This window comes from Schistocerca serialis, chromosome 2 (genome assembly GCF_023864345.2).
Source record: "Schistocerca serialis cubense isolate TAMUIC-IGC-003099 chromosome 2, iqSchSeri2.2, whole genome shotgun sequence".
Taxonomy (NCBI): Eukaryota; Metazoa; Arthropoda; class Insecta; order Orthoptera; family Acrididae; genus Schistocerca; species Schistocerca serialis.
In genome coordinates, this window is record NC_064639.1 from 910,287,417 (window position 1) to 910,297,277 (window position 9,861).

Sequence of the window (9,861 nt, forward strand, 5' to 3'; positions counted from 1 at the left end):
AGATTCTCTGTGATTCACGAGATAATCATTTTACCCAAATAAGGCAACAGTGTCCGATAAGTACCAAAGAAATTGAAGATATCCTTCCGTAGAGTAGTGAAGAGTTCAAGACTATACACCGGCATCGAGATACAGGTTCCTAAGGTGATAGTCGTCGCTAAGAAGCATGCAGGAAAATATCAGAACGCCAAAAAAAGTATTTGGTAGCGACCAGTAAACGTAACAGATTCAAAACTGTCCGTGAAAGGACTGCTGAACTAAACACTACTGGGGATACACCAATGAGTGAGTCAACAGTAAGACGGCGCCTGGCAGAAAACAATCTCCAGAGTTATGTAGCAACCAGGAAGCCACTGTTGCGCCCTGTTAACAAGAAGAAAAGGATTCAATGGGCTAGGACACACCAACTTTGGGCAGCAGAGGGTTGGGAAAGAGTCTTATTCACTGATGAATCCAATTTGGAAGTAAACTCTGTCAATTCTTATGCCATTTCCCCCATGTACACTTGAAACCTCACTGCATAATTGCAACTGTGAAGCAGAGAGGAGGTTTTGTGGTGGAATGGAGATCTTTTATTGGCAATGAAGTCGGAGGTTTGAAGAAAGCAGACAGAAAAATGAACCAAAAGAATTATTACGCCATTCTTCAGCGATATGCCAAGACATCTGATTTGCGTGTTATTGAGCTGCAGTAATCGCGGTGATAGGTGATAGAGAAGGATAAATGTATAAATTTAAGATAAGGGACCCTGTTAGGGAAATTACAGAGTCGAAAGTTACAAGCGAAAACCTTTCTGATACCTCTGACGTCTTATACTGAAAATACGAGGGCTATCCACAAAGTACATTACGTTTTGGAATTAAAAATAAATAAAGTATTGGATTTTTTTTTCTATATACAGATGAAAGCCACACTTAAATACTACTTTTCTACATAGTTGCCATTTAAATTAAGGCACTGATCGTAGCGATGGACGTGCTTGGAAATTCCTTCGTCGTAAAATTCGGCCGCCTGCGCCTTCAACCACGTGGTTACCTCTTCTTTTGGGATAGAAAAGGTGTGATTTTTGTGGATTTCCTGGAAAGAGGCACTACAATAAACTCTCAAAGGTATTGCCAAATTCTGCACAACCTCAGAAGAGCAATACAAAACAAGCGCAGGGGAAAGTTGGGCTCAAAGATCTTGCTGATTCACGACAACGCCCGGGCCCACACGGCAAATGCCACTCGTGAAGTTCTCGAATCTTTTAAGTGGGAGTTGTTTCCTCATCCGCCGTACAGTCCCGACCTGGCACCGAGCGACTTCCCAGCAATGAAGAAGTGGTTGGCTATGCAGCGTTTTGATGACGACGCACAGCTTCAAGAAGAGGTAACCACGTGGTTGAAGGCGCAGGCGGCCGAATTTTACGACGAAGTAATTTCCAAGCTCGTCCATCGCTACGGCAAGTGCCTTAATTTAAACGGCAACTATGTAGAAAAGTAGTATTTAAGTATGGCTTTCATCTGTATATAATAAAAAAAAATTTCCAATACTTTATTTATTTTTAATTCCAAAACGTAATGTACTTTGTGGATAGCCCTCGTAAGTTTAAAACTAAAGTAGCCACAGGTAAATAATTATACATAATTTATTGACAAATTCATACAATAGAACAGGTGTTTACATTCAGATGTTAAAACTATTAAAATACAAAATAAATGAAAGGTCCAACAGTCTGGTGTAATTTTGTTTATTTAAGTCGATTAGAGACTCACTCAATCGCTTTACTTTGTCGTATGGTATAGGTAATTATTACACATACTGCAAAGTAACAGTGGGCGTGGCTAGGCAAAGTTCTCCGCCTTCTTCAGATGCTAAAAACTATCATCAATGATCGTAAGATGAGTCCTGATTTCAGTTGGTAAGAACTGGTGATGGGATTCGAATGTGGAGCACACCCCACGAAGCCATGAATCCAAGTTTTCATCAGTGCACGGAGCAAGCTAGTGGTGGCTCCGTAATATCCGTAATCTAACGATTAGTTGAATCCACACCACTTCGAGTTGCTGCACTACGCTGGGCAAAAGGATGTCCCACACGATATTAGGAGGTATCTACATTTACGTCGATACTCCATGTTGATGTTAGATTTGACTATATTCTGAGGGGCTGATTGGGAGGACTCATCGTCTGAGTTCTCTCATTAGATAGGTTGTTGTTACTAATCATGATTTTCAGTCATACTTCCGTTTTAGCCACTTGAGAACCAAGGAAAATAAAGGTCGATGGTGACCGAGCACCGCTTGTCTGCACAACGTTGGTGCCGCTGGGGTGCAGAAAAGTCCGCAGAGGTAGCCAACAGACAGCTGCGTCGCCTCAACGGTCTCCACCGCGTCTGCCTGCAGCACCTTATTATTTTTTTTTTTGTTAATTATTTATTCAACGGGCTCGATTACATATTAAGCGTTTGAAGGTTAACTTACAATGTTATCTTTAGAATTTTATGTTAACAAAGATACTATCACTTAAGCCAGTGCATCAGGTGCCTTACTAGCCAAATACAAAATTGGATTATGTCAAACTTGGTAATTTACTTAAATAGCACATTTATATTTACAAATACAGATATTTGCCTTCAATATACTTACAAGTAAAACTGGACATTGGAATATGGATACTGAGCCGTGCTGGCCCCGGCTTGTGCATTGGTTTAAACTTTTACTGTTACTCTGCATTTGGTTTCCCATGGTTATTGCGGTTATGCCGTGGTTCTTCCTCATTCTACGTGTGGCAGCAGTGGTGTGTATCGATATTCGCACCTTGTACTATCTTTGGTCTGGTGCTGATAGTTTCTGGCTAGCCGGTGTGCGGCAGTCGGTCGGTTGGTGTGGATCAGCAAGGAAATCTTCCCACGGCGCAGTGGGCTGGGCCCGCTGGCGGTCTCTACGCAGTGTCGGAGTGTGTGGGAGCTGTTTCGATTGCTACGAGGTTCGTGGCTCACCCACCCACGACATCAAAGTTGAGTGGTGATTTAATTACCGAAGCCAGACTGTTCACATTGCGCTGTTGGTTTTCATGGTTGCCTGTTGGGGGTATTCCCATGATCAACAGCGAGTGTTCGAGTTGGCGAAGGTTTGGCCACAATCCGGTGGAGTTTAACTGTATTTTGGTTATTTGAATTCCAAGCGCACCAGCGGAATTTTCTGCCATTGACTGTCCCTTGGTTGCGTTGCCGGTGCATCGGATATAGTTGGGCCGACTACCTGTCTCCCCTAAGCGAACATCAATATTTCAAGTGCAGACCGACCCTCGGAAACTTCTGAGCGCCGCTGCCTGTACCGCCTTTTCTTATCGGTGTTTGATTGTGTATTTTAATGGCTTATACACGATGGTTTGAATTTGTATGCTTATAGTTGGGTTTTAAATAATGGGCTTTCAGCCACTTTAAAATTGAAAGTTCGGTACTTGTCAAATCTTGCACTGTTTGGGCATTCAGCCTCATTTAAAATATTTTCTTGGATAAAGCTTTGGGCCTTCTACCTTTTGAAAATTTATTGAGTTTTTCAATAATGAGCCTTCAGCCGCTTTAAAATTTAAATTACTTTCTTGTTAAATCTTAGATTGTTTGGACCTTCAGCCTGTGTAAAATATTGTTTAAGGATGAAACTTTGGGCCATCTGCCTACTAAAAATTATTATAGTTGTTTTAAGTAAACGGCCTTCAGCCGTTTTTAAATTAAAGTTCTTGTCTTTCAAGTATCAGACTGTGTAGGGCCTTCAGCCTAACTAAAGATAAGGTCTTCTGCCTTGCGTTTTTTTAAATTAGTTTTACCTGCTGTCTTAAATAATGGGTCTTCAGCGGTCTTTAAATTAAACTTGATTGCTTTTCAAGTGTTAGATTTGTTGGCCCTTCAGCCAAGTTATAGAACTTACTTACGTGAGGCCTCCTGCCTTCTAAATATTCTGTTTTGAGTTTGAATTTTATGTTAATGGCTTTCAGCCGTTTTCAAATTTAAGTGGTTGTGCCCTTAAGGCATAAGATAGTGTCGCCTATTCAGCCGATAGCTAAGTTCAAAATTTTTGCTGTATTGTTTGGACAACTAAATAAAGTTATATGTGTTTGAGTGTAACTGACAGCCCCCTTTTGGCCCCTTTCCACAAGTCCAACTACCTGTTCTGTCCTGAGGACTTAAGCAGGGCGTATCAGATATGTTCATTTTCATTATATTATTCAATTTAGTTACGGTGTCAGAGAATGCATGAGTTTTTATTACAAATTTGTTAGCCTCCTAACATACACCGAACTGCATAAGAAGTTACTGTCGTAAACATACGTTTGTGATAGAACCGAGAACCGCACTGAGTAACAAAAGCCGTAAAATGCTGTAGTGAATTTATGTTCTAAGTCTGAGTCATTGATAGACCCCCCTCCTCCCCCTTCCTCCTTTTCCAGTTATTTTCTTCCCGAGAGTGCCACTTCCAGGTTAACAGCAAGTAGTCAGGAGTATGGTCTGCTCCATTACGTGTGCACAGTGCGTCGTCATATGCTCTGAAAAGTTTGTAATCGGGTTTCAGTTTTCCATAGACTGTTAACATGACTGCAAATGTCAATGATAGTGTTAGCTTAACAGTTCAACATTGACAGATCTCAGGAAAATGTGGTTTTGTGTCTCCTCATGTTTCATTCAGATTTCATGAGATAGCAGGCATCTTGACAAGAATCTAGAATGGACTCTAAGGCTGCTGAGTATGTGGAATGAAAAGTTCAGTAAGAAAACCACAGTATTTGGTGACGACTGAAAATCAGCTTTTACTCAAATTCTTTCAGGAAAATCAATTTTTTAATTAGAATTAGGTTTTTATCTAAAAAAATAGTTCAGGATTCCATCATTCCTTAACAGTCCAATAAATTTAAAGGACAATAGGTCTGTTAATTAGAGGAAAAGGTATTACTTTCAGGAAAGACTTGCAGTGAATAAATAACATGAGAGAATGATTTATTAGGTGTACCGCATGGAAAACTACAACAGATAGATGCACATAATTAGTCTCACAAATACTCGTACTCAATACCGATTATAAAAGGATTGTAGTTGTATGTTGTATTGTAAGGGCCCGCAGACACATCCATGTACCAGTACACAGGGTAAGTGTAACTCCCGTAGTATATGATCTCGAACAGATAGGTTGCGTTTGGTGTCGTCTTGTAGCTGATGGGGACCCTCAGCAGCTGGACGGGGTCGGCGAGTTGCGAGTAGTTTCCAGTGCCGACGACGGTCCATCCGTCGCCACCCGCCAGCCACTCGCTCATCTTGATCCTGATGTCCTGCACCTCTGCGCCTACCTCCAGCGTCACGTAGTTACGCACGTGGCTGGTGAGGTACAGGGCGGTCACCTGGTATTCGCCATCGTAGCGGTGCGGAGTGTCAAAGGCGCCCATGCAGCACTTGGACTCCGCCTGGTAGTCCATAGGGTCTTGGAACACCACCGTTATCTTCGGGTACGACGCTGCAATAGCACGGCAGAAACGTGATTACAAGCAGCACACAATTTTTGTATTGTTTAACAATGCTACCACTTAGATGTTCTTGGTATCCACAATATGGACTACCCTTTTTGTCACTGTAGTAAGTAATATGAAACTAGCGTAGTGATAGATCAACTTGTAAAATCACAATTTTCGGCTAGGTTTTGAAAGATTGACAGAAAGGGGTACCACCTGATTAAGTAATGTTTATCCCACCACTAGAGGCAACATGTAAAATGAGTGCTATGTACTGGTTCTATACGGCTAGCTTCCACTTAAAAAGAACCAAAACTATAATTATTTGTTTCTAAATATGTACCAGGTGATCAAAAAGTGAGTATAAATTTGAAAATTGAATGAATCACGGAATAATGTAGATAGAGATGTACAAATTGGCACACATGCTTGGAATGACATGGGGTTTTATTAGAACCAAAAAAATACAAAAGTTTAAAAAATGTCCGACAGATGGCGCTTCATCTGATCAGAACAGCAATAGTTAGCATAACAAATTAAGACAAAGCAAAGACGATGTTTTTTACAGGAAATGCTCAATATGTCCACCATCATTCCTCAACAATAGCTGTAGTCAAGGAATAATGTTGTGAACAGCACTGTAAAGCATGTCCGGACTTATGGTGAGGCATTGGCGTCGGATGTTGTCTTTCACCATCCCTAGAGATGTCGGTCGATCACGATACACTTGCGACTTCAGGTAACCCCAAAGTCAATAATCGTACAGACTGAGGTCTGGGGACCTGGGAGGCGAAGCATGACGAAAGTGGCGGCTGAGCACACGATCATCACCAAACGACGCGAGCAAGAGATCTTTCACGCGTCTAACAATATGGGGTGGAGCGCCATCCTGCTTAAACGTCGTACGTTCCAGCAGGTGTTTATCAGCCAGGCTGGGGATGATGCGATTCTGTAACATATCGGTGTACCTCTCATCCGTCACGGTAGCAGTTTTGCTGTCCACCACCATCTATCAGACATTTTGTGAACTTGTTCTAATAAAACCCCATGTCATTCCAAGCATGTGTGTCAATTTTTACCTCTCTATCTACATTATTCCGTGGTTTATTAAGTTTTCAAATTTGTACTGACTTTCTGATCACCCGGTATTTGTACCTTACTTTTGCAGCACCCTTGGTTTTAGTCAGTTACCAACTAATCATGACAACTACACGGAGGAAAACCAAACGGTTTTCCATCCATTCCTTCTTGAAACACTAATGATTCGCATTTATTTTTATGTTCTCTCTTTCAGTGTGAAGCAAGACAGTGACCTTCTCAACTAAAATTTGTAGTTATAGCCTCACGCTATGCTCGAATCTGTCTAATAGCATGTCCCTGGGGAACCTATTACCCTGCACTTGTAATCCCTCCGCGAAAACACCCATCATGAAGTGGGAAATTCCTCTTTGGACGTTTGTTATGCTTTGTCATTTAGATTTGATAAATATCAGAGGAAAACATAGAATACTCACGTCTACATTACACAGTTATTCAGGATGCGGCCTCTGTCGTAATAACACTTTATTGTATCAAAAAATTCGCCATATCGTGCAGCAGGTCATCGTCTTTTCCGCAACACGATTATAGGATCCTTCATTCTTATGTACTAAGTCGGAATTACTGATTGGAGCTTATAACCAATCGAGAAGCTATGTCTGTTGCCTTGCTTCATCAGTGACGTAGGCTGGGAATAGTTTCACTTTGCACAGTCGTCTCGATACATTAACCGACAACTATAGTGATGATTTATGGAGTCAGAGGTAGGTGCAACAGAAGCGTCAGCACTGCCGTTAATTAAGTGAATCTAATGCCTGAGACCAACTCAGGTGCCATAGTCACTGTTTCAGTCACAGTTTTGTACGGGATGTGAAACACATGATACTCCATTACATTTAACAGCATCTAAACTATAAGAGGTGACATTCCACCTTACAATTTGTTCATGCACTTATGTCCTAGATTTATAAGGTTTTCACCTCAGCTGAGAAAATCAGTGGTCAATAACTTATGGATAATGGTTGTGGCAGTGGCTAGGTATGCTACAATTCTGGCGAACACTCACTTCAGTACTGTGCAACATTTAAGAATGAGTAGCCAGACCAGGTCTTCACCAACAAATAGAGACAGCATTAACTGACCTGAGAAAGTGTGAGAATGAAAGGTGAGGAGATTTAGGGTGCCGTCGTATCACCCTCCAGGTAGTGTCGGAATGCTTCGATCAGTGCTATACAGGGTGTCTATAAAGTCGCCATCCATTTCCATGAAAACGCAATTTTTTTCTTATTTCTTCAGATACTGGTACCCTAGTGTGTGTGTGTCTCTGAAGTCACTATCCATTTCCATGAAAACGTTAATTTGTTTTTCTTTTCTATGCAGATACTGGTGCCTTCGTGCAAGACGTTTTCCACGGAAGAAGGGGTTGCAGAAATGGCTCTGAGCACTATGGGACTTAACATCTGTGGTCATCAGTCCCCTAGAACTTAGAACTACTTAAACCTAACTAACCTAAGGACATCACACACATACATGCCCGAGGCAGGATTCGAACCTGCGACCGTAGCGGTCACGCGGTTCCAGACTGAAGCGCCTGGAACCACACGGTCACATCGGTCGGCCAAGGCGTTGCAATTGTTTGTCCACGAGTACGCGAATTGTCATATGAAGACGCCAAAGCGAAATTTACCCGTAAATTCCACAAACGAGCCCTATCGACGGCACACATTCGTCTGTTCGTCTGCTTGTGAACAAATTTAAGCGTACTGGTAGTTTGGTGTGAAGATTGGCATGGTCGACCACGCGTGTCGGTAGAGACAGTGCAGCAGGTTCAAATTTCCAATGACAAGAGACCGAGGGCATCAACTCGACGCCTCAATAGGGAACTGAATTTCCCTCGCAGCACAGTGTGGAAAATCCTACGTTTCACTCTACGAAAACTTCCTTATTGAGGTTTTTGCACCACCTTGGGAACGAGGATTTCGCCCGTTGTCAGGCAATGTGTTATGACCTCCTGGAATCTGTAGAGAACGAAAAATTAGTGGACAATATTTTATTCTCCGATGAGGCCGCATCCACGTTTGTGGGAAAGTGCACAGAATCAGTAGCCGAATCTGTGCATATGGGGAAGCACAGGAGGTATCGGAGTTGGAACACGAAACACCGAAGGTCAGCCTTTGGTTGGGTATGACAAAAACAAAACTGCATGGCCCATTCTTCGTTTCCGAAAGATCAATAACAGGTAACAGCTATCTCGATATGTTAGAACTGTTCCTTGAACCGCTGCTTCAGAGGCAAGATGGATCGCCTCCATAATTTGCACACAACGTCCATCATTACCCGAACAGAACCTTTCCAGGGAGCTAAATCCGGAGAGGGTCACCTCGGCTGTGGGCTTCCCGTTCACCGAACGTTACTCCTTTAGATTTTTTTTGCATCGGGGTACATCCAGTGCAAAGTGTACACTTAGCAAAGTGAATGGTCCGCCTGATCTATGAAACTGTATCAGGGAAGCAGCAGGTCACATTATGGTTGAAATGTTAAGGTCTATGTTTCGTTCCACTACTGAAAGGTACAGTATATGTTTTAACGTAGATGGTTGTCATGTAGAAGGGCAGCAGAGTATGTGTAAAACTTCACAGTAAAATTGATTTTTAAATAGCTATATTCCTTCAGTGAAACTGATAGTGTCTTTAGAGACACCCTGTATATTCATGAGCATCTCACTGACCCAGAATTCAATCAGTGACCCCACTGGGACGCTATCAAGGACGATGTGTAAAAATAAATGAAGATGTTTGTGTGCCGTACATTAGCAGAAGCCAATGAAAGCTTTATAATCAAACGAAAAGTAGTACGCTGACATAATACCGAAATTTCTCCCAAGGAAAGGTCTCCTACATTAGAGACTATTGTCTTGTGCAATTTTCGTGGTATGATTCGAAAATATAATAATAAGTTCGTTTTCTCGGCCATGTCATAGTTAAGCTGCTAACTTTTCACATGAAGTATGACAACAGACTTGTATAATTGCTGATACAGTATTGAGAGAATGGCGCACTTACCGCTGGTTATGACTGCCAGGAACATCAGGGCGACGGCTTGTCTCAGCATGGTGGTCGTCTCTGTCGGTCTGCAGAACTCTAGGAAGGAATCCGGTGGCTTCCACAACTGTGCTACTGGGTTATATACCCGACAACAGCCGTCTTACCAACGTTATTGATATCAATTACACGAGTTACGAGTTGGGAAATCTCCATGAACTACGCGTCACTGGGAAAAACACGGTTTTTGTACCCACTTACTGCGACGCGATTGAAGTACTGTAGGTTTGGAAATGTCGTT

General features: G+C 42.1%; 1 protein-coding gene across 1 annotated transcript; it reads right to left on the reverse strand.

Annotated features, from left to right (window-relative positions):
- Positions 1-5,026: 5,026 nt before the first annotated feature.
- LOC126456336 (uncharacterized) lies at positions 5,027-9,658 on the reverse strand. The gene is made up of 2 exons (XM_050092089.1): positions 9,582-9,658; positions 5,027-5,486 (listed from the first exon to the last, which is right to left on the reverse strand). Exons 1-2 carry the CDS (start codon positions 9,628-9,630, stop codon positions 5,029-5,031), a joined length of 507 nt encoding a protein of 168 aa, XP_049948046.1. The 5' UTR covers positions 9,631-9,658; the 3' UTR covers positions 5,027-5,028.
- Positions 9,659-9,861: the final 203 nt, after the last annotated feature.